The sequence below is a fragment of the Rhagoletis pomonella genome, unplaced genomic scaffold (assembly GCF_013731165.1).
Source record: "Rhagoletis pomonella isolate Grant_MI unplaced genomic scaffold, Rhpom_1.0 Rhpom_scaffold_00006, whole genome shotgun sequence".
NCBI lineage: Eukaryota > Metazoa > Arthropoda > Insecta > Diptera > Tephritidae > Rhagoletis > Rhagoletis pomonella.
The window spans coordinates 64,583,258-64,610,009 of NW_023458560.1; the positions used below are offsets into that span (position 1 = coordinate 64,583,258).

Genomic DNA, 26,752 nt, shown 5'->3' on the forward strand with positions numbered 1-26,752 from the left:
ATGTTTTTTTGTAGATATAGGCAGCATTTATGTAGTCGCACGTACAAACATACTATTTCTGAAAGTAAGAAACCACTACTGCAACAAAATATTCAGCGAAGACACCGTTTTAATGATATTCACATCATAAGAATGCGAAATTGGTTAAATGCTTACAGCGTCTGTAAATAAGTATCTCACTCATATTGAAATTACATCAAACTTGGGACGATTTAGGGGAAGTTTGTGTCTACGAGAAGTCATCTATGCATACATATGTATATATGTATGTATATTCGAAATTGCTAGTCGTAGGACCTAAGTTTTTGGCTTACACTTTCAATATACACAGATGTACGTCACAATGTGCCACTAAACGTAATCCAACTAGAATATTTATCTGCACTTCTCTTCATAAATCCCTAAAACTTTAATCGTATGTAACTTGTGCAATAAGTGAAAGCAAAAACTAAAAGTGTCTAAGAAAATTTAGTAGAATTCAAAGTAACCATGTGCATATGCCCATGAATGTGCACACTTCGCAAATAAATATGACAAATGCAGGCATGACTCGAGTATCAAGTACTCACAAAAAGTTTTACCCAGAAGAGGAATGGAGAACCCATTCTGTATATTTATTGAAGTTGCATACGTTTTTTTTATTTCGCTAAGTATCAACAAGAAATAATACGAAAAGTTTCTTTAATACCTTGCTTGTAGTAATGCCTCTAATATAGCGAAAGCACACACACACATACACACCTTATTCCTGACAAAGGAGTTTATATAGAGGGAAACTATTTTTTTAAATTAATTTTCGTATATAAATAGAAATTTTTGGGCTTAAGAAAGTATTAGTTTTCAGGTATCCTCTACAACGGTACCAAGTTTTTAAAAATCGGCATATATTTTTTTTTGGGCAAAATATTTTTTTTTTATAAAAAAAGGTATTTTTTGCTGTTAAGTATTTTTTTTTCAAATTTTTACATACGAAGTATACAAATATGCACATCAGATATACTTTTTAGTTGCCAAAAATGGTGATATAATTTAAATTGAAAAGAGACAACTTTTCTAAAAATTTTAAGTCATTCTTTTAGAAAACGAGCATAATGAACAAGTATCCAACTGATTGAAACTAAGATTTACTCCATCACTGATTTCAGTGCTTCAACTTTTATTTTCTATAATTACTTTCCGCCGCCTTATTGACTTTTCGTTTTGTCGCTATTGAAATTTATGGTTGCCTTGAAAATTTAAAGTTTGGTTAGAAATTTTATCGTTTTTTAATTTTTTTTCTTTTCTTTTTTTAATTTACATACATACAAACTTATTACTTTCAAGCTGAAGCCAAGCTAAATATTTCACTTTTAGAACACATTATCTCACCAACTTTCGTTTAATATAACTTTATTTCTTCCACAGTGTCATTGTGGTGAGTGGCAAAGGTGGTGAGCAAAAACTTTTCCGGAATCTACGGCAGCGAATCGCCCCGCTTTTGCGGGACATTTGTGGTATCAACTTTGCATCTGCACACAAACGGGTACCAAACTAGCTTTGATAAATTACGTAGCTGGTAATTAAGTGGATAAATTATGTTGAGCACGCAGATTGGTATGCTACGGTCGGACAGGCAGCAGGCAGACGGGTTAATCGCAAACTTTTAGCTGCATATACTTGTTCGTAGGCTGAGGTAAAAGTAGCAAAAGAAAAACTTTGTTCTGATAATTACGACTTTAAATGATATAATAAATGCGCCAGTTTTTCAAAATACTTATTCATTACTTCATACGGAAAAAACGTTAATTTTCGCATGAAAACAGAGGAACTTTTATCAAATGATGTGAAAAGCCATAGAAGGGACATGGCTGCCAGAAATGCGCAGCATATGTAAGAACATAGTACGTATGTACAATAGCAGTGGTCGGCAGACCATAGCTCACTAAGCGCTCTCTGAGCACATGTGTGTTTCACACGTATACGAAGAGCGGCAGCTGAGCAGTGCATTTAACGCACACAGTCTCAGTTTTGAATCGTTTGAATGTGTTAGATGCCGACCCCTGTACTATAGCATACTAGTTTACCCTCACCCGCTTCGCTGAGTATATGAAATTTCTGCGTGTTATAATAGGTGTACTTTTTCGATTAAACTTAACATATTTCAACTCAGCAAAAAAGAGATTTTGATTTTTTTTTTTAAAACCCCTCCAAAATATTTTCAAACTACACCATATTGTCAAAAGAACTTAAATATATACCTAATTCCCTTAACCCAAGTTGAATTTAATTTTTCAAGTAGGTGTCAACCCTCCTTCATTTCGTAAAGAAATACAACTTTTTCAAAACTATATCCATAGATACCTTTTTTATAATAAACTATATAACCGATTAAATTGTTTGGTGGCAAAGCTCTAAAAATAACTATAAAATCAAAATGTTCAAACTAAAGTCTGCTTAACCCTCCTTGGTTTGACAATTTAACTTACGTGTAATTTAATTTAATTCCACTTTTCAAACATGTGGCAACCATACTCAAAATAATTTCAAACTAAAATCTTCTTAAGCCTCTTTTTCTGAATAATTTCCCAAATTCAAGTTGAATTTAACTTTTTACAAAGGTGGCAACCCTCCTACATGTGGTTTACAAATGACGCCTTTTCAAAACCATTTCGATTGGCTCCCACAATGTAAAAATTCATTTAACTTATACAATAAGTTGAATTTAATTTTTTAAACAGGTGGCAACCCTCTTCAAAATATTTTCAAACTACATACAAACTTCTTAAATTTATTTCGTTATCTGCTCACCAGTACTCTATCACAAATACTTCCATAGGTATGTAGAACGAAAAATTCTTTTTGTATGGCAGGTGCCACGCCTACTTGTCGAAGCGCTAAACTGGGCTAAATTACATCAGCGCACAAAACTTCATGACGATCGGTTTGGAAGTTATAGCGTGAAAGCGTAATAAACTCACTTTTGGATTTATAAAACTTATTAGTAAGGATACTTTAATTAACAACAGAATACTTCTCATTCAAATCAATTCACAAATAAAATAAATTTCTGGATCTGGGATTTGGTCAATCTAAAATCAATCTTATGTTATGCTAAGTTCGTCAGATCGGAAATATGGAACTATCAGAATTATGGAGCAATAAAATCTATTAAGAAATAAGCATTTTTTTTCTAAAATGCCATAATGTTAAATAAAATTTGCTACATACTTATCCAAAATCAGTTTTAATACTACAAAGTCATTTCAATTATACTAGTGTTCGCCCAGCGGTTGAAATTCAATCACTAAAGTTGAGATGAAATGAGGTGAATTAGGGTGAGGTGAATTAAGGTGAGTTGAGGTGAACTAAGAAGAGCTGGTGTGAGGCGATTTGTAATGAGCTGTGGTGAGTTGAGGTGAACTGCGTTGAACAACATAACATAACATAGCATTACATAGCAGAGCATAACAAAACATAATATAACTTTACATAACATTACATAACATATCATAGCATGCCATAACATAACGAAAGATAGCATAGCATACCATAACATAATATAACATAACATAACGTAACATAACATAGTATAACAATACGTAACATAAAATCATAACTTAAAATATCTCATTCTTTAGTTTTATCTTTCTCTTTGTCCATATCTTTTTCTTTGCAATGACTTACACAAAATAAAACCCTTTATAAATATTCTGCCTTTATATCGAATTCGTACAAATTCTAAATTAATCAAAAATTCAACGAATGATTGATTGCTCGTAAATGCTAAAAAATCAACGCAACCATAAAATGATTGAAAATAAATCCATTGCTTTGCATAAAAACTCGCAACCCTTCCGTGACGAAGTGGCATCAGTGATAGTGCCAAAATTCAATATTTATACATAAAAACCAAACGTTTACAACATTTTTTTTTGTGGTTGTGTGAGTAGTGGTGTAGCATACAAATACGCAAGCATCCCTGCAGGGATTACTGAATTTGAAGTGGAAGGACTTCAAAAATTTTAAACCAGTTTGCAACTATTATGAATTCCGCTACATATCTATTCTGTAGTGGTCTTTCACTTTTTGTCTTCCACTGGACCTAGTTTTAACGCCTGCGTAACTTGAAGGTAGTGGCAGGTTATCAGTATTACCAAAATTTTTGAATATGCCCTTCTTATTGATAACTGTTAATCGATAAGATTTGTATCGTAGGATGCACACATAGACTTTGCAAACCCGCATTACTGCGTAAATTTCCACACCCTATCTGCCTAACGGAATATATCGAGCCCTGACCACCAAAATAACGTAAGCGACATTTTTTTTCAAAATTTTCTTTTTGATGCAGAAATATTCCTAGAGCATTTAGACACAAATAGTGTGGGCTTACCCACAACAAAACGGAAATGGTTTGTTTAGGTCCGACGCAGAATCACCCTTGCCAACAAGTGCTACTTTGAACTAAGTAGGTAACTGAGAAACAAAGTCCTCTCCGCATACGAAGGAGCGATGAGCTTTACAGCGATATAGACATAGGGATGTGAATTAAAATACAGTGGCTTCGCTGGCTTGGCCAAATTGTTCGAATGGACACAAATGCTTCAGCTCTGAAAGTATTCAAAGTATTCCGCTGGTGGCAGCAGAGTAAGAGTTATTTCTCGGCGAAAATCACTTAAGCCAGTTACGGTGCCAAACAATAAGATGAAAGTCCTTATTAGCAGCGTAAATATCCTGAATTAGCCTCCTTTATTTTAAAGGGCCATGCAATGAAATTTGTATACTCGCTGAAATATTTTGGTTTATAATTGATGACAGAATTAGTTTTAGACCACCCTAAAAATAAAAATTTCTTTCTACAAATATAAATTACCATAGCACTGCGTTCTCCGACGAACTCCTACTTATGTGCGTATAGCACTTACACTGAGCAAAAAATCAACCAAAAATTGGTTAATGTTACCAAATTCAAACTTGAAAAGGAGTCAGTGTGATTTTTTATTAATATTAACAATGCCTTGGTCGATGTTTTCAACAAAGATTTGGTAATATTAACTACACTTTTCTTTACATTAACCAAACTTTTTTTTGCCAATTTTTTCGTTTGAATACGTTTATGCTCTGCACTTCACAGGTGCTTTTTCATATTTCGGAGATACAAATGAAAAACATTTCTCATATCATTTTAACAAGTTGCATCTCCTGAATGTTAGCTAATAACAGCAAGCATCTCTGCACACTCAGCTACGGCCGCTTTATAAATCTGCCGTCGTTTGATTTGGTTCTGCACTTCACAGCGGCTTTTTCGTAATTAAGAATTATCTGACTTGGATTGTGAGATCCCTAAAATCAGGGTCTCACCAGCATAGTCTGCTCCTACCCTTGGTCCTTCACCAAGAACACAGGGCATGGACAGCAGGCGCTCATCCAACCTAGCTCGCTACTTTATATGATTACAAATTGGTCGCAAAAGAGACGTAGCAGGGGCTAATTTTGCACACTCTATTACACACTGTTAGTTTTTTTTTTTTAAATATTAACGCAAGATGGCCAATGTTCTAAATTTAAATGCACTAGTGGGCATATAAGTATATATATATTGTATCATATATGTACATAATGAATTAGTGAGTTAGTACAATGTACGTAGTACACAGCTAAATGTAGTATATTCGCCGAGTTAATGCAAAAAACAACAAAGCACATTGTTGACAAGAAAAATGCATGAAAATGAAATCAGTAGATATCAGTGAAAGTAATAAAATCACGCTGCGTCAATTCGAGCATCGTTCATTTCCTGTTGACAAACAATGCCAAGTATGAAAACAATCCATACAAAATATTTATGAGCAATGCACAGCATTGTTGTTGTCCGATGATAAATCATATCCGAGAGTTGAACGTTTCATGTCAGATAGAGTAGTGAAGATAAAAAGCGAAGAGCGTGTAGAATGAAGGGAGAGGAGAGAGGCAAGTTGTATGGAGAAAGTCGCTTGCAGTAATAATGCGTGGGGTGTACTCGAGTATAAAGCAGAAATTTGGCATGTCTTGTTAACGTGCCAGAGATTTCATTTCAAAAACACTCGAAGCAGCAGAATCGCTTGCAGATAGTAATCGAAGAAGCAAAAGCGATACGAAGGTGTTTTCTTCAGCATGCTGCGATTGCAGGCCTTTGAGAGTTTTGAGTGTATTTGTAATTCTATAGAAACATGAAAATTTGTTTTTTTTTTTGCGTAAATATGTATGAACTGATGGTTTCATAATTAACGGCACTTGAAGAAGAGTATTGTAATCATATGTATGTAAATATGTGTGTATATAAATTAGGGTGGTAAAGAAAACGGTTAAAATGTTAAGCTCATATCCCCTGGGATTTTTATAAATGCAACAAAAAGAACACCCGTATATTTTTGTTTACAAAATTTATATTTAGAACTGCCTCAAGGCATATGAAAAACACTTTTCGTAGAATCGGTATAAAATTTTTTAAAATCGATATTTTCGAGCAGTAAACTCTGTTTCCCTTACGGAGACTTACAATAATACCCAATTATATAATTTACAATTTTTTAATACTAAAGATTTTTTATGGGTCCCCCATTTAATTATGTGGGTTTTTTTGGGTTACCTGTAAAAATAGTTAATATAAAAAATGGTTAACGAAATAATTGGATATTGATATTGACAGTCTCCTGAAGATAAGCAGACTTTTCCGATAGAAAATATTGATTTTCGAGAAATTTTTATCATTTCTATGAAACAGTGTTTTCCCCATATAAAATACATGGATAACTTTGTGGGCTTTGAGGCAGTTCTAAGTATAATTTTTTTTTTACAATTTCTTTTCTTTTTTCCATTAGAAAAATTCCTGGGGGTCAGAGCTTAACATTTTAAACTTTTTTCTTTGCACCCTAATGTACATTCATATGTTTGCCTCTTGTCTCAAACTTCCATCGCCTACTCAATCATTTGCGATGAAATTAATGAACTTGCCTTGATGTGTGGGTGGGCAAAACAGATTTTTGAACAATTTTTATTTCCCAGAAGAGGGTGCTTTAGTCAAATTGATTTCAGCGCAAGGTCGTGAGGAGTAAACAAAATCAATACATAGAAGTAAATATACAAGAAATCATAAATAAGTAGATGTTAAAAAACTGTACAGACTAGTACACAGACAAAAATATGACTTACAAAATTTGAAAGATGTTTCTTAGACAAAGCGGTAGTGCAAATAATTTTTATTTTTTTTGATGTGAAATTTATTGTAAATTTTATATGAATATCGTTGTTTAGCAAATCGACGCAAACCAAGTTTTTTGTATATCTTAAAGTTATTTTTGACACTCCAAAGGCGAGAATTCATGTCTAAATTTGGTATAGCCGCAAAAATCTAGGCTATGTAAAATTTTTCCGTTAAAATTAGAAAGGACCCCTTCGAGCAAAACGAGGGTTTAGACAAGGCCACTCTTTGTCAGGTGGCATGTGCAACGTAATGTTGCAAAGCGAGTTGCTGCCGAATGCTAATCACATTGACAACGCCGGCTTCAACACTAGGACATGCTCCAACTGCAGGAGGTAAAAGATGTTATTTTTGCGCTGAACAATCCAAATACAAAGAGCCTCCAGATAATATGAAAAGCATTCGGAGATCAAGTAATTCTTGCTCAAAGGTTTTCGGTATTAAGAAAAAGCTACTTAATTACTCGCATGGGTGCAAAACTCAATAGAGCAGCGACGGGTCCTCCATTCCTTTCGGTATGATCAGCACTAAAAAAATATGAGCTTTCGCATGCTGTAGAAAGCTTACGGAACCACGGGGAGTATGCAACCAACCGCAGTACTTTGTTATGCGAACGAAAGTGCCTTGACCCTGTGAGAGTAATAAAGGGTTAAAAGCAGAGCTCAACTAAAAAAAATTACACTCAACAAAATTTTCAAACATGCTCGTCCTTTTATATTGCACAGAAACGTAAGCGATACCGAACAAAGTTAAGCTGGCTTGGAAAGGTTTTAAGAGAATAATTCTCTACAAAATCTATTGACCGGTTTGCCTAGACGATGGGTTTTGGGGAATGTGTAATGAAATGAAACAAGGTCGCCTGCAAATGAAGGGAAATACAAAATCGCGGATTAGCCTAAATATCCACACTTGAAATGAAAACTGGTGTAACTTTGCAGTGCTAATATTTATGAAGAAGAAGGTTTATTAAGGGTTGAGGCCTCTGGTTTTGTAAAATGAGAAGTTAACTTTGAATGACAGATCTCTTGCAAATTTTAACTCTATCAACAGACTGAAGCAAGAGAGAAGGAAGTTTAATATTGTTACCCGCAAGTCAACTATCTACTGAAATCGCGCAGATTACTGGGTTGCCACTAATATTTTTCCCAAAGAGAGTATACTTTCCGTCCTGTGGTACAAAAATTATTTTTTCTATCTAATTGAACGGCTTCTTTTTAAAGTAAAGATTCTATTAATTTTTTGATTTTTGTCTATAATATTTTTTCGACTAAGCAACTCGCCAGCCTGGGGAAATACCTTGGTATATGACCTTTACAGCTTTCGGGTAGCGAAAACTACAACAAATAACTAAAACTACGACACAACAAGGACCGTTTAACGGAGGTTATTAAAACTGGTAACGATTTTTGGTTAGTAAATTTGCCTATATCATAGTTATCGACAATGTACAGAAAAAAAACAGTAAATTAGTGTGTAAACTGCACAAAATATATAGAACGAGCTCCAACTTGCATGTTGCTTTGTATTTGTATAAAGTATCTTTTAGTATGAACTCGCCCAAAGCATCGTATTGAGACTGAATAGATTTTAAAATTTTAAAATATTTACCATTAAATATTACCATAAAATATGAGTTCCGCAGCGTAATTTTGAAATTTTATACTTATAATGAACCGATACATCTACGCTTGCACTTTAACATATACATTAATCTCTTTAAATAACCTCTGATTAAAAGCAATTACTACACGTCTGCAGCGTAATTCCTTTAATTGCCATTTAATATTTTTACAGCAAATGCCTCTGGTTTTGAGTGCATCGCGAATTTTTCACGTACTACGTATAAATATATGTAGCGCTTTAGCATATTCAGCTCAGAATGCATGCCAGTGCAGCAGCAGATCACCCCATTGGATTTTTGCATATTAATTATTAAATTCAATCAATGGCATATACTATTTCATGAGTCGCACGTTAACAATATTTCAGGACACCACTGCGACGTCGAGGTGTTGGTTAAATCGTGATTTAATAATTCGCGAATGCCTGCAAAGCCAAGCCAAGTAGAAATGAGTAGATGCATGAAATTGGATATGAGAGATGATAGGCAAGTGAAGGTGATAAATATTAAAATTTTGTGAAATATACATACAAATATATTGTGTTCATACAATAGAATTGCCGAAAAAAGTATAATTAGCTGCCCTGATGTAAAGTTCATTTACAATCTCTGTATGGTTGTAAGCCATAAAGAGTCCAAAAAAGGCTGCGGAAGCATTGTCCGGCGGATGCATCAGACTAGGCTGAGCACTTGAACTGCCATCAAGTTATAACTTAAGAAACTTTTATTACATGGTAGTTGAGAAGTGCATATGGAGAAATTTCATAAATTAAATGAGGGAAATTTTCGCATATGCAGCAGTACACAGCATGCATTTTGGCACCCGGTGTTATCAGTCGCGCCTAAACAATGGTTGTAATAGAAATATTTTATTAAAAATGTTCGTCAAAAATGCTACAAATGTAGACTACCGCACATTGACTTTTGTTTGGCTTTGTTGCTAGAAAAGTTCTGATTCCCATTTTAGTTTTAAATTTTGTTTCGTTTTCCACTCACCTCTTCACCTGCGGCATTATTATCTGTCCCGTGTGTTTGCATGCCTCCACACAGGTTCTTCGCAGTTTTCGAATTTTCTCCCGTAATTCGGGACAGTCTTTTGTCTGGCCAACATGGATTAGCATATCACGAAAGAGCGCCACTTGGCTGTTGATTTCCACAATCAGCTGTAACGAAACGGTAAAAAGATTAAGTAGAAGAATAGATAGTAATTAAAGCTAGGCTAAAGACATAAAAAATAAGCTGATATTTTATCTAACTATACTTAAACTATCTACTTACATTAATAGTTAAACAAATGAAAATTTAACTCATAAATTCCTACATTAACCTATACATAAAATATTAATTAAATTGGCTTGCAAAACCGTAAAGAGAGTCATCTGCTAAATTAACATTTGCCAAGTAGTTGATTACCGAAAGTAATAACAATTTACAGCAACAAAAGCCAAGCGAATCAACAAAACTTGACACACTTGACTGCCGCTCTCACAAATGGAGCCAAGAAGACTATTTATTGCTGCCACAATATGCCCTAGAGAGGGATGTATAAATACTAGCAAAAGTAAAAGCAAAAAGGGTAAATGAAAAAATCAAAGGAGCCAAAAGATCTAGGAAAGGTATGTGGAGGGAAGCCGCCTTATTAAAAAGTTTGTTATTTCTATGCAGACCGAATGATTTTAATATTTAAACTCGGTATGCAATTATTTGCATAGGAGAGACAAGCACTTAATTTCAAATTAGAAAGCGTAAGGTAAGAGGAATTTCTCGTAGAGTAGGTGAAATGCTTGGGTATTGCGGGAGAAGAGAATATGAAATGCAATTTGGATTAAAAAGTGGCGCTGACTTTCTGGGTCTAACGTCACTTCCATCTTTTGGAATAGATTTAGTAAATGCGTATATTTTTGTAATGTATTAATTATTTGTCAGAATAGACAAAATCGATCCACTGTAACAAGTAGCTCCCAAACAACAGATCTTTCAAATTTGATTTTTTTGGTCATGACTCCTCCATTCCTGTCCAATGTGAAATTTCGATAGAAAACTTACAGCTAAAACGAGACAAAGATCGGCTCACTACAACCTATACCCTCCATGCAACTGATTGTTCAGATATTGGATTTTACTTCGAAACTCCTTCATTTGGACGGCTAAAATCGAGAAATTTCCTAAGTTGTTTTCTAAGTAATCATACAAAAGTTTACGGAGAAAATAGTCAAGATCGATGCTGTATTATCTTTATCTCCTATACCACTGATAGCACAGAGTGTACAGCTATTTCCCATATATTTATTTAACTCCTATATGTAGGCAGCTAAAATCAATAAATTCTGGGACCGCTTTACATATCGATCATGCACAGTGGTGATAATCATTTAGATCGGGGCTTTATAAGGAATATCTTTATATCACTGATTGTTCAGATATGAGGTTTTTATGTAAATCCTATATCTATGTCTGAGGTGCAGGTAAAAATTTGATTTCGCTCGCGAACAAATATTTTAAACTGCCTTCAATCGGTTGAAATAAAATTTTTTGATGTTAATGAAAGTTATGAATCCTTTGGCATACCCGAAGAAAGCACTGTCCTTACCTGGTTTTTTTTCAATTCGAATTAGCAGAAAATGGTGGTCGAGCTCCAATTGCAATTATTCATTCCATGAGAGCGGGACTGATTTATGAGCGTCATTGAACTGATTTTTTATATGCATAATTTTACAATTTTTCATTTTGATTCCCAAAACTATACAGAAAATGGAACCATAAAATCGTCACTCTATGACCAAGCCTAAAAAGCAGAAATCAACTGTATTTAGCACCCAGTGAGGCTGAGAAGTTTTCTTTTCGGAAGCTTTAGAGCTTCAAATTTCCGCTTGCGGTCTCTGCTTCAAAATTTTCTCGGATTCATAGACAATAGCACATTGATCCTTACTCTGCTGTCTCTGGACTAACTACCCGAAATCAACTTCAATTTATACCACACTTCAGGCTTCGCAAAATTCAACTGCAGAGAGGGGGAGAACATTCAAGCGAGCCCTAGCTAGTGGCAAGCATAGGCAAGAGGCCATAAAAATGTCGAAATGAGTTCGAATTCTGCTGGAAATATTTTTGTGTTAAGTAATTTTGACTGTAGCATTTTCTTGATCACAAGCAACAACTTGTTAATTTGTACAAACTCTGAACATTCAAATTATATTTCCCAGTCAAGACCTAAAATCCAATTGAAAAAAACGCCTTTTAGTACCCAGAGGATAATCTTTAATCATCCCTTCTTTACAAACGCCACTTACATATATTAACCTTGCAAATTACCACATAAATAAATAAGAAAATTTGCGTGCACAAAACTCTATGAAAAACAAAAAAAAAAAAATAACAAAACTTTCGCACAAAGAGGTTCATCATCAGTCCGCCTACTAATGAGTAAATAAGCACACAAAAGTAAATTAAACTCATTTTCTATTTACGCATTACCGCAAGGAAAGTGTTTAATTAAACCTCAATAGTACTAAAAGCCCAGCCAATCATGCAGCTCCTTAGTTACCCAAGCTAGTCACCCTGCTCCCACCAACCTTCCTTCCACCCATCCACTAAATAGGAAAAAGAGGCATCCTACGTTAAGTTTAATGAAAAATATTGGCAATGCTGAAAGCGAAAGTAATAAATGAATGTTTGAAATGTCAGTGCGTGAATGGCAAAAACGTTATATTGCTACAAAGCTAAATACAGAGTGAACACACAAATAGAACCACAAAAGTAAGCGTACACTGAAGCATCTTCATTAGAGCCAAATCCTTTGGGAGTAGGCGGCATCGGCCACAACCGGCGTCGTTTGCCACTTTTCGAGCACATAAAAAATTAAAATGTTACGCTTGTCTAGTTGCTTGTAGAAACTGTAATTATAAATGTACGAGCTTTTGCCGGGCGGTAGAAATTTAATCTTAAACTTACCAGAACGTGTCTAAAGGATACCACAGAGTAAATTTAAGCATTTTCAGCATAGTAACTGTAAACTGAAATGTTTACGGAAAACGAGACCCTAAAGAAAGTTTAGCTGGGACAGAGAAAGATGGAAAAATGAGCCTAAATCCATCTCGGTAAATCTATATATTAATATCTACGCTAACATAAATTTTGTCTGCCTTCGTTTGGCGATTCTACCGAACTGATTTCAGAACCAAAGAACCAAAAAAACCATTGGAAAGGTACTTTTCTGTAGACGTGGAAATTGGTTTCAAAATTGGTTGAAAATTTCGGTCAAAATCGTCGTTTAAAAATTTTGATGAAGACAAAAAAGAGAAAGCAAAAGTGAAGATAAAGACGGAAATGGGGACAATGAGAAATACATAATAATTGGGGTAACTTAAAAAGTAAGAAAATTAATTGAAATTTTTCGATAGGAATCGAAATAAATAAAAGTTATCGAAAAATATCGAATCATCGAAGTTTATAGTTATCGAAATTTATCGAGTTATCCATGCTTATTGAGTTATCGCAACGTATCGAATTATTCAAATTGATCAATGTTTATTGAGTTGTCGAAATTTATAGACACAGAAACTTAGTTGTTAAAATTTACGGATAGTTATCGAGCTATAACAATTTATGGATTTATCGAAATTTTTTAAGTTAAAGAAATTTATCAAATTATCGATATTTATTGAATTGTCATTATTTATAGAGCTAACGAAATTTGTCGAGTTATCGTAAGGCATCGAGTTCTTTTAACTTGCAAAGTTATCGACAATTATTGATTTACTGCAATGGTTGAGTTATCGAATCGATTTTTCAAAAAATATCGAGGCATCGAAATTTTAAAGTTATATCAGTTTACCAAATTTTCACTGCTTATCGAGTTTTATCGTGTTAAGAGGGTGTAACGAGTTTTCGAAATTTATCGATGGCTTTCCATAAATAAGAAACCGATAACCGAGTTATCGAAATTTATATGGATACCCTTAAGCTTATCGAATTATAACGAAATATATTTTTGAGTTATCGAAATTTATCGAGCCCTCGAATTTCACACCTATCGAAGTTAGTCAAGTTGCCGAATTTTGTTCAGTTACCGGATTTTAGTCTTTTTGAAATTCATCAAATTAACGATATGTATCAAACTATTGAAATTTATCGATAAACTGGAATCTATCGGGGCTATTTCAAGTCCCGCCGAAGTCCTCCAAAGACCTTCAAAGATATAAAAAATTGTAGTCACTTTTTAGTTCGAAAGCATGAGATTTTCCGGTAAGTTACTTTGTAACTTATAAGTTTAACTATGTGTTAAGTTATGAAACCTCTCCAAGGCTCTTAAAAACTAGAAAAACGGTAAAATTTCGACAGTAACTGGCACGCTAGTTTTAATTAAGGCACTTGAAATGTTTTAAAGAATTCGACCTATGGTTTTTGGAGACACATTTTGGCAGAATTCGTAATTATTTTTGCCTTTAGAAGGATTAGGGCTAAGTCGGCAAAGTAAAATAAATTTGAAGCTTGCAATTAAGTTTTGAATCGATGCCAGTCAACTTGTCTCTAATATTCCATCGCATTAAAAAAAATACAAAAATGCTTAAAGTAACAGGACATTTTTGCTATAGTTTTGGTAATAAAATATTTATGCGCATAACTTTGGAGGCAATTATTTTGAGTGATCTTAGGCGAAATAAATTTGAAATAAAATATCAACTTTAATTACAAATAATTACGAGTAATGGATATTGCATTACAATTATAGTAGATTTCGAAAGCTAGAGAAGATGAGGTAAATAATAAACACTTTGAAATAAATTCAGAGCACAGTAAGGAATTAAAGAGTAATGTAGTTATGCGTGTGATTGAATGCTAGCAGATGACGGGGTCACGCAAAAGTTTATAAGCAGCAGCCTTCAGCTCCTCTCCGACAAAAGTATCTGCTGCCATGGTAATGCGGATGACACAGGCATTATTGGTATTGAAAAATTTCAAAGGGGCTTAAAATTAAAGAAAGGCTGGTGTGCGAATTTAGGGCATAGCAATAATCCAGCTCAAACCGCCATCATGCCACTCACTAAGAAAATTGATCGGTTGGTCATGAGGAGCATAGCTTTTGAAGGGGTTGTGGTCAGTGTTGCCAGTGAAGTTATGTATCTTAGACATCAAATTTCTGAAAGATTTGTTAGATAGGGATTTGAGAAACGCAAAATCATTTTCTCCAGTAATGTGGGGAGGCCAGGAACTTGGCATCCGCTGGCAATATTTCCTACAGGTGACAAAGGCTGAACCATAATCTTTGAGAAAATATTTAAAATACAGTTAGGCAGCGGAAAGCCTGGAAGTACCGAAACGAAATCATAGATCTAAGTAATAGTCGGGCGGCACCCAAGGCTCTCTCATTATTTTCGAAAACATTTTGGGTATACATTTTTTTTTTTTGGTTTCAGCTACATATTTAGAAGGATTTCACTAAACAACTAATTATTCCGACATTAAATCTTTAAGCTCATACATGACTATATGTAGTTTCTATATAATATAAGAAAGAAGGAAATATACGCCAGGTGCCGCTAAGGATATTGGCTAAGTTAGAAGATAAACTTTTGCTAAAACAGTAGATGGTAAATATTATTTTGTAAAAGGGTTTGAACATTCAACGCAATATTTATATTGGTAGCAACAGCACCGCCAATAAAACTAAATACTAACTAAGTAGTTAATTAGAAATATATGCAACACCGCAATAATCCACTTTTAAGAGAAATATGAGGAAATATCTGTGGCCATAAGCAATGACCGTCTAAGTTGAAAAACCTGATTCCGAGAAAAAAAACGTTTTAAACATTTGGATTGTAATGTTAAGCTTATGGGGAAACCAAAATAAGTTCGTCTAAAACTTTTTAAATAGCATAGCATATATAACTCAATTCTTTCTTAAGTCGACTTAGGCGGTTATAGCTTAGGACCACAGATATAAAGGTACATAGCAATGTAAGCAATTGTGGTAGTAAACTGCCAGCACAAAGCAATTCTATTTGCTGGAGTGCCTATTTGGCATGCGGAGAGCACCATCACACAAGCGCAATAAACGGGAGAAGACCTAGCAAGCCTTGCAAACAAGTGTTGGAGTATCCATAAGACAAGACAAAGCAAAACAAAGAAAGGCAAACTAAGTGCAAGAAACGTATGAAGGTAAGAAAAGAAATTTCTTTTGCTCGGCAAGATTGCATAAAGAATAGGGTGCCCATCGAATATTTTTTTTTTAATTTCAAGATCCTACTCCCCAATTTTCTTCCTTTTTATGAGAAATATTATTGTATATTTTTATAGATTTTTTAAAAATCATTTAGAGGTCGCGACATGTTGTCAAAAGAGGAGTTATAGGGCTTTAAAATGATGTATAATAATCTATTATCAGACCTTGATTGTTGGGACTTTTCTTCAAGCAAATAAAAAAAAAACATTTCTTTTTAATTTTTTAATTTCCACAATTTTAAATATGTACTACTATCTAAAGTTAAATCTATTTTCAAATAAACTGATAGTTCATTTATTGCTATCGTATAAAAATTGTCGAAGTTAGGCAACTTTTCTTTAATTCAGCCTTGAATTTATTTATGTGTATGCACAGGACTTTCAGATTTTTTGAGCAGTTTGGCTAATTAATTAATCAATATTTATTCAGAATTGGCAAATACAATCGCTCTTTGGCAAACAAGTTGTTTTTGCAGAAATTTTGAGAAAATGAGTGTGGCACCGCCCACTTATATGATACGTACCTCAAAAACTACTTGACCGATCTCGAACAAATTTTTGAAAATTTTTGAAATTTTTCGATGAGCACCCTAATACAGAACCCTGCTGTTTTTCATGGAGGTAGTTAAATTTTCTGACAGCACTGAGGCATTGTTGCATGTATACTGTTGCATGCAACAGAATTGCGCAAAATGCAATGCTGTGTCGATGCTGGTACAATTGTATGTTACTCATACATACATATGAAGAAGCATGTGAAAAAAACACAATAATGCCAAGTACGTACAAAGCTTTTGTGGCTGCTACAACGAATTGAAGTAGAAAATTGAAAATACAAGTTTTAATGCCAAAGAAACCTCATTCATTCAGCATTTTCTACGTACTTTCTTCTCACTGTTTGAAAACTTAGTTTGAAAGGAAAGCAAACAATTGCATACGCAACACACACACACTCACATGCCGGTGCATATTGTTTGGTGGGATTTGAAGAGATTTCAGCCTAAGAATTTCATTTCCGAAATGTTGCAATAAGTACAAGTTTGTTAAATTTTTTTTTCTTTTTATGGAAATGCTCTGGCTAAGCCTTGGGAAAATACTATTTTGTGGCAGTTGTCGTTGGCGGGTTGATATGTGAGATTGGAATAAAAGTTAGCTAACTAAAAAGCCGCTAATGCTGGAAAAAAATGAATAGAAAAGCTTGAAAAGTTAGTCCACATGGGTTTTTTGTTTCTCTTATTTGTTTCAGCTTTTATTTGATTCGATTTTTACTGCCTGCGTGCCTGACTTTTTCAGTTACAACTTCGCTCACCACGCGTTACCTTGTAAGCAGATTACGTAACGATACGTTGCCTTTTTCGAACAGAAAATTAAATATTCATAGCATAGATACACACTAGTAGCGAATGCCAAAAAAAATTTATACTCCGACTGCAGTAGCGAATGCATGCAAATACGTTTTAGCATATTTCTTTGCATATGTAGATATGTATGTAGGTATGTGCATATGTATATCTGTATGTATGTGTGTGTGTGAAAAGACCAATCCTGCAGTGAAAAACTAAATTGGTAAAAAACGACCAAGTCCAAGTCATACTGCACTGACCAGGAGTCTGAGGTTGACTAGTTCGTCAGCTGGTATGATTCTAACTAATATCTGGGAAAATATGTTTCTGGGTATACCCATTTCAGAGTAATAGAAAACGCCCAATTTTTTAACAATTTATGTTTTGGTTTTTATTTCTAGTTATTTCTTTATAAAAGTATCCATTATTCGTTAATCAAAACCGCATATATTTCGGTGTGTACAATATTAAAAAAAAAAACCAACACACATTTTCTATCTTTTATTTAGATTTCTTAGAAAGAATCTGAGTATGCAGTTTTGTAGCCCATTAAATTGGTATAATAAAATGCACGTTTGAAGTAGTTAGGACTTATCCTTGATTTTTGCCTTTTTTTTGGTTGAAGGTGTTGCTCATTTTCGTCCATATAAAAATCGACAAAAATATTGCATACCTAGATGTAATAAAAAAATGGCCTATTTTTTTTTTTGAGCTGATCGCTGTTTAGCTGTACGTGTGCGATATGTACTTTGTAGTAAAGAAATTTCTGTACGATTTGTAAAAAAAACATCATGAAAATTTCTCCACAGCGCAGTATTACAACCGACTTTTCTTCCGAAATTTCGTAAAAGAATCGAAGTGTGTACAGTAAACCGTATCACCTTACAAGTAGAAAAAAAAGTTCGCCGTACACTGTCAGTTTACGAAAATTTCAGGACACCCAAATTCGGAAAATACATTTTTTGCTTAAACAGGCTTACGCACGCGGGTTTCACATCACGTGTTTATACAATTATGCAAAATAATTTTAAAATGTTTTATTATATTCGTATTTGTGCTCACATTTTACTATAGGTGTACATATATTTTGTTTTAGCGACTTAAAGTATTTAGGACTTTTAAAATTATGAAATTTTGTAATCTTGCCTGCACGGTAGACTTCGTTGTGATAATATGAACGATAACAATCCTTCTAAGATCTCGTCTCGCCTGGGTTTTAATATTTCATCATTTATTAATTCAATTAACGTTAAATTATTCCAGAGTAATGCATCATGAGAGTTTTAGATTATATCGGAGTTGGCCAAGCACCTATATTTCTATGGCGAAGGCCGCGAAATAGTCAAGGGTGGTTACCTCTGCATTTGATGTAACTAACTTGTAACTAACTACTTTTGGGCATAAAATATCAATAGGAAAAACAAAATATTTTTATTTATTTTTTTTTTTATGTTATTTTTTTTTTTAATTATTTACTTTATCCATTTTACCACATTTCATATTTGTTTACATATTCTGCTGTAGGTGGTCCCATATTCGAACTCCGTCAGGCATAACTTCAAAATGATAATACGAAATTTCGATCTTCCTTTTATTTGTCTTCAATTCGAAAAAGTATTTTCGAAGTGCAGGATATTTAAATAGAAATGCGCTTAAAGAAAACAATCTCGGGCTTTACTCCTGCATTAGTTGTCCACTTGTTTCAAGTTAGCTTTTTGTAGCTAACTACAAGTTATATATTTTATAGAAATCCCGCAAAAAAGTTAACTACAAGTAGGTTATTTTTTATCAATTGATAATTGTTTTCTGCAGGGTAATACTTCCAGAGGCTTGCTGCCACACTTGTATGGCAGATACAACGGAAACTTTTAAAACATATGCATAATGAAAGTGTCAGTGTTTATGAAAATTTCATTTTGTGTAGGCGGTGCCACGCCCCTTGACATATTTTAATTATTTTTAGCCTATGACCATTCATGGGATATCTAAAGTACGGTCTAGTGTACGGTACGTACATCCGTCCAACGCGAAATGAAGTTGGACGCAACAATATTGTGGACTGCGTAGTTGGAGTCTGCTCAAAAATGCTGTGGTGTCTGATCTAGTTTAGCCTAGTCAAAAATAGTTTGTTCTAAGATAGGGTTTGGCCAGTAACATATACACACATAGGTATGTATGAATGTATCAATGAGCATGAGCAGCTTGCAGTTTATACATGACAACACCAAGGAGAGCGCTAAATTACAGATACATTCTATCTCAGTCAATATTTATGTGAATGTGTGGTGGTGTTTAAAGCCCCTTTTATATGCATTGCAGTATTGATATTTTATTCAAAGGTGCATGCTTGCAAATATCTACACATCAGTGTACATACATATATATGTAGCTTTCGGTATGTGTGCCGCTGAGTTAGAATTCGTATAGCAGTGCCACACAGGTTATATTCAACGCATTAGCATAAGTCGCTGGAATGTTATACGCGATAGTTACTCGTATGTATGTAACTTTGCGCGGTTCCAGCGGTTCCACATCTCACTCGTCACGTGTGATAATATTCGTGCCAACTTGACTGGTTGTCGGCGGTTATCACTTTTTGGAGGAAACTAGTGATATTATGTTTTCCGTTAAACAGCAGCGTTGTTATGCATAAATTATTACAGTAATTTTAAATTCATATGCAGGTGGGTAGCTGTAATGGAATGCTTTCTCTTTGATTTGAAGATTGTTGCTATCATAGAAAGAAGCTTTTTACACACATGCTAATGAACCTATATATGCAGTGACTGAGTTATATTTTTGTCTCTTTAGCATGATATGTTTTAAGGCTTAGCATCCACGTCCACAAATTTGTGAAATTCAAACTAATATAAATGAATTTTCGGGAACAAATGAATTTAGGTCATTATTTGCAAAGGGAATACAGAAATCGGTTTCCTAACATTAAAAAGCGGTTTATAAATAGCTATTTGTGCGCAAACGTTTTAAATTAGTAAACAACGATTAGTATATATTTGTGCACAGTGGCGTATGAGCAAAAAAAAATTTAGTCATAGATATTAAAAAATTTTGATCCACCAACAAAATTATTGGGAATACTTAAATAGTGTAAAGGAGGCTCAAAATCTGTATCCATTACTTAGCGCTCCTCAGCCGGGTCTACTATCCTTGCTGCCGTCGAGTTATTAGAGTTTCGTTAGGACTTCCAAGGAAGCTACTTATGTCGAAAAACTACTGCTATCGATGAATTTTTGGCCAGGCATTAAAGAAGGTTAATCGAATCTCTCTCATTGTACCGACAATTTTGCATATGTTATTGGAATAAATTAGGAGAAAATATAAAAAAAAACTAAGAAAAAATATAAACATTGTGTAAAAGTTCCAACAAGTTGCGATTAGCTACATCGTACGTATCTAGTTAGTACAATGAGTGGCAGGGAACTTCCACTACCATGCCCCACTTCAGAATAATTTCTACTTTTTTCCCTCCAATATCCTCTTTGAACGAGCATTGAATTTCCTACATCCGGCAGCACTCAATGCCAAGCACAAATTTACAATTACATTAGTTTAGTTAAGCGGATGCGAGTGCAAGTGTCTGGTTGTGGTATCTGTGAGCATATCCTTGCGTGCAAAGTTGACTGTTCGCATTATGGGCCGCACGACGCAGCCGCAAATGGGCGCATAAATGTATGAAAAGCAGAAGTATGTAGTGGTTGTGATACATTTGATTTTTTTTTGTATATGCCTGCTTTTGTTATTATAGTAGCTTAGAAAGTACTCTGCGGTATAAATATTGTACACTTATTAAAGCTTATCGCTGTTAGACACAATACAGCCATACAGCTTGCCTGTCTGACCGAGCGAAAGGCTTCCATGCAGTTGATATTTTGTTGTTGTAACTTCTTTTTTCTGATTACATTATTTATATTTTTTTGTTTCGCCCTACTAGAAGTTCAAAGAGTTTGGTTTACCAGTATTGGATTTGCACATAAATACTATTTCAATAACAATAAATACGCAATGAGCGATGATAAAAGAGGGAAGAAGGATGTGAATGAGCTTTTCTATGGTCAACTTTGAACGGATAAGGGGCTGCGTGAGTTTATATACAAATAGTAAATGCATACATTCATATGCAGGTATGTATGTATGTTTATCCAAAGGTTACACGGAGGCTTCCATTATTAATCCGCCGCATGTAGTGGCACACCTACATATAAGTACTTACAATTCACAACATTTCAATAAGGGTCTCAGCCTCAATGACCAGTCATTGGCGTATCTTTGAAGTAAATATTCAATTCAGCCTTTTCCAGACTCACACACGCAAGCTCACGCACTCCAACTGAAGTACGTAGGCAAACATTAAATTATCTCTACTTCTACTTCTTCCGGTAACAAAGGGCGGGCCCTGTGGATATCGCTCTGCCCCAAGTGTACTCAAATCGAAAAAAGTGCTGTTTTGTTTGCTTGTGTGGAGCGCCCTTCCTTACTATGTTAAAATTGCTTGATGAGCGTGCATAAGCTGGCTAGTTGATGAATCTTCAATGAGGTTGAGTTTTATGAGTTCCCTGTACAAAAAGAGTAAGTCGCTTAGAGATGTACTGATAACAAATTTTCCGCTTTTAATGTGGTCAGCAACTGTCTAGCGCAGAGAAGGTGGATCAGCTTGTTGGACAACCTACTTACATATAAAGGACGGCATTGGTAATCAATTTACTAGTAAGGCGGCATTGTGCTTTTAGTTATTTTGTCCTCTGGTTCGAAGAAGGAATAAAACTTGTGCAACCAGGTTGGCCCAGTTGTAACTGATTGGAGATAGAAATATTACAGATAGCAAAATGAATAATGGAGAACTCTTCTTTCAAATTTTTTGAGCGACAGACACTTAGTGTGACATAGATACCCACTGACGTGATATTGAATTGCTTGCCTTTGAGTTCTTGGGTCTTGGGCTATGGGAAAGACTTTTAATTCAGTTTTCAAACACAGGAGCCTTTAACAAAGTCTTGCATAAAAGTAGTTTTCATATTTCCGACTGTGATTTCAAATCACCAGTGTACGATTCATCGTTTTTTTCATCGTCTAGAAGAGGGGTGTGCACCCAGTAGCTCGGTTAGCGCATTTCGGTTCGACTAAACCAATTTAACAAATAAGCAAAGAAACAACGCAATTGATTTAGCAATTAAAATCAAAAAAGTTTTTGAATCAAATGCCACTTTCAGTAAAATGTAAGCGCCCACGCCTTTCGGCTACGCTTCAAAATTTTAAACATTAATGTGGTTAGCTCACTTCCAGCGCTCGCGGTGCTTTCAAGTAAAATGGTAATGAATACAAGTAAATATATGCAATCAAAAACTGAACAAGTTTACAAATAAACGAGGATAAATGAGTTTTTGGTTGAACAGAGAACGCGCATGGCATATCAAAAAGTATTGTCGGGTTGAAGTGCTCAACCAGAGTGGGCTGTGTGGTGTGCGGGCAGCTATTGCCCCACTGGCATTTGTTACTCTTTTTAGCGCGCTGCATAAATTTTTCCTCGATAGATAATGTTTTTCCATTTGTTGATATTGCTTTTGCCTTCGGTTGAATGGGTTTTTGTACTTTTTTTCCTTCTTTGTTGCTTTTGGTTGTTCCCATGTATTGTTCGCTTCCCTGTTTTCACTGTGGACCTATTAGGTATTTGTGTACGCCTGTAGCTGTGTAGCCGCAGTGTTCTATTTATAACACATTTATAATATTTATTGTTACTGGCTAGGCCTATCTGTATTTTCACATTTCACTTATTCATTTTGTTCGTTTTTTTTTTGTTTTAGCTGGAAGCTGCGTAATGAAGCGTACGTTAATGCTCGGCTACCGGTTTGAGAGAATGTCTTAAGTGAAAAGTAACGCATGTCTGCTAACGTAATGAAAGTAAATATTTAAGTGTCTGTCGTCTGAGTAAGTGTCCGTTTAGCCACGCGCGTACAACATCACAACTACGCATCCATTTTATCTCGCTCGCTGTATCCTACTCCCCAGCCGGCTGTGCTCAGTAGCTGATTGTGTTTGATTTCATTTCGAAATTCTCTACTCTATTTTATCTTTTCTTGCTTTAGTATGTATGTATGTACATTAGACTGTATCAGCAAGAAAAAAGTACTTTAGACTCAGTGCTGTACGGCGAACTTACTTTTGCGTGCAAGTAGGGTGGTATGATCTAATGTTGTAGGTACACGTGTATTATTTGCATGACTTCACGGCAGCGCACGTTTTAATGAAGATTTATACGCACACAAAAAGTTCTGTAAATTATCAAAAACAGCCTTTTGGCTGAAGGCATTCACACATAGATGTAAATATATGCATGTACATACATATGAATGTGTTACTGCTGCGCAGCTGATTTCCTAAGTAAATTAAGTTCGGTCGGAAATGTGCAATTCATTTGCGAATATCGGTATAAGGAACTTTTCCGTAACTTTTGCTTGCTTTCAAACTATTTAAGTTTGGCGGAAGCCACTTAATAGAGTCAGTTGCTTTTAAAAAGTTTTCAAAAGTTTTTACACTTAAGAGTGGAATATTTATGTAGATAAGTTCGAGTAAAGCTAAATTTATTATACCGAACGCCTAAATATTTAATGGGTTGATAACTTCACAAATTAAAGCTTTTGAATACTTATTTATCATCATGTAAACATTTTGACTGTAATATATAAAATAGGTAATGTATTTTTTTTTTAAGACAAGCTTTCATTAGTGGTTAATAAAAAACAAAAATCGATCCGCACCCTCTAAAGGCAAAAATTTTTTTTAAGTATTTCTTAAGGAGCGAACGCAGAAATTTTTTTCGGGGGGTTTACATTTTTTTCATATTATCAATTCCACCAAATATGCCTATATTTTAATTTTATTTTTTTAATAAATTCGAGTGCTTACATACAGGAGTGCAATATTTTGACCAGCTTTGGCTGTTTGTATTTTGTTTATTTAATGTTTTTTTTTAAATATTTTTTTTATAAACGTCTAGCGGGTTTTATAGCAAAAACCATGTAAATTTATATTTCAAACTATGTACAAAAATTATAAAAATTCTGCAAATTTTCAGCAAAATTAGAAAAAATTTGGTATGCAGTTTTGTAGCCCATTTAATACTCACGAAGGGCAAGTTTCAAGTTGGTAAGAAAATCCCGTTAAAATTACCGGCATCTTGAGAACAAGAGTGGTAAAAAATTTATTAAACTTAGAGAAGAGAGCATTTTTGGGCCTTAACCAAACTATGCCTAATAGTTAGTTTTCATACGTGATAGTAAAATTCCAATAGAATTTTCTTCAATCTCATCATTATATACTGGAAATTGTAGGACTCGATGACCTACTCTAAAATCAGCTGCACTAAGGTCCTCAGCGTCGAAGCGTCTTAATTTCTTCGCTACTTGGTACTTGGTCAGGTGAATTTTCGGCATTTCGACAGACGGACGGGCAGAATTTTTTGGTTTACAAACAAAAGTTCATTATAACACACTTTTTCTCTCAAATACCGCGTTCACGTTGAAACTCTTAAATAATATTGAACATGTAGAATGTTGAACGAAGCAATTTGAGTCCAAATATTTTTACCCTTTCGCAAGCTTCGAAAATCTTAAAATTCAAATCAAAGATATGCGTTGAACCCCCCAAACCCCTACCTGCGTTCGCCCCTGGCTCATTTACTCCAATAGTGGCATAATTAAAAAAACACAAATATTTAGTTAAGTATGCAGAAACTAGATACCGCATTGATGTAAATGAGCTATATGTTGAAAATATGAAACATATCGGATCCTAAATACGGTTTTTTCAAATACCTCAACACCAGCACAACCAGGCGGATTAATTCAACTTGCATACTACTGCATTGTCATTGTAGTCAAAACAAGAGTGTATAGCTTATTTTCTTCTAAAGTCAGCCCTTGCCCCGAATTTGTACACACCAACAAAATTTTCATCTCATTAACTTTTTGGCATAGCGCGTTTTTGATTTCCGCCGTGCAATTTTTCTATGCGTTTTTTTTTAAAGAAATCTTTTCTTAACCTCTTTCGTTTAACATGCGTTTTGTAGCGTTTGATTTAAGTTATACACTAAATGGAATTTAACAGGTGGCAACCCTCTTAAAATTTTTGTTTTCTAATAAAACGGTGTTTGATTTGAAACCCATTTTGTAATATCTCATTTCACTTAAAAATTAAATTGAATTTAACATATGGCAACTCTCTTTAAAAATATTTTCGAAAAAAAGCTTATTGGAACTTTTTGAATTTTTGTTTTAGTCTAAATTTAATTTAATTTTTAAATAGATGTTATCTCTATTTAAAGCCTCCTTTGTTTGGAACCCACTTTGTAGTATTTTTTTGAATTTATAAGTTAAATTGAAATTTACAGGTGGCAACTCTTAAAAATATTTTATTTTGTTGTCACTGCGGCAAGCCACCCAAATAAGTCTGACTACCATAATTCGTTATAACTTCACTACCTCTGGTTCATTTTGAGTAGCTGGTAAGTATTGAGGTCACGTTGTTAAGTAATAAATGTGGCGAGATCACTCCACCTTTAATCGCCCAGCTGCGCACTTTCTTCGTTTTGGAGGCAGCTTCCCACATCTACAAAAATCATTATTCTGCATAGCATTGCCATTGTTTAGGAATATCATTGGAACAAGCTTCGCACTTGGTCGTTCAGAAAGTTTAAAGAATAAAGGATTTGCTATATCTTTGGCAACGTTTCTCTTTATCCGCCAATTTAAGACATTATGTATTTAAGCAAAACAAATTTTCTTAGTAACTCGAACTTTATATACTATTTATTATCTTTTTCTACTTTTTATGTTTCTTTACTTGTTTACTTGTTTTGCCCCAAAATAAAAGTTATTTAAATAAAGCCACCGAGAGCAAAGTAAAAAGAAAATTGGGCAAAAGCTGAAATGCCTGGTGAATAAAATAAAATAAAATACCCATACTCGTACAGATTAAATAAAAAAGCTTTATTATTGAATATTTTCCTGCCGTTTGTTGCAGCTGCTTTGCTGTTGCCGCTGGCGAGATACTGCCGAAAAATGGCGCAGAGTGAAAATGTCTGGAGACTGGCTGGTTGCCTGCAGTGCCATGCTTCACTAAGATATTTTCGCTCCCTCTGGTTTTCACGTTATTTGATTTATTTTAGCAAAATTCTTAAGCACAGCAAAGTTTTCACACATCTTGCCTTGGCAAAATTTTCCATTGTTCAGCATGTGAAAACTGACTGTTTTCTTCTGTACTCCTTGGTGCTGTGCATTTATAAGAGTACTAGCAATTACCCGGCGTGCTTCGCTGCGCCTTAAATGTATTTTT

The 26,752-nt window shown here is 34.4% G+C and overlaps 1 protein-coding gene across 1 annotated transcript in view; it reads right to left on the minus strand.

Moving 5' to 3' along the window:
- Positions 1-26,752, minus strand: part of LOC118741110 — a 112,060-nt gene that overhangs the window by 21,242 nt on the left and 64,066 nt on the right. The window contains exon 2 of the mRNA XM_036472944.1: positions 9,837-10,003. Within this exon, the coding sequence (XP_036328837.1) occupies positions 9,837-10,003 (167 nt within the window). The remainder of the gene's footprint in view (positions 1-9,836; positions 10,004-26,752) is intronic.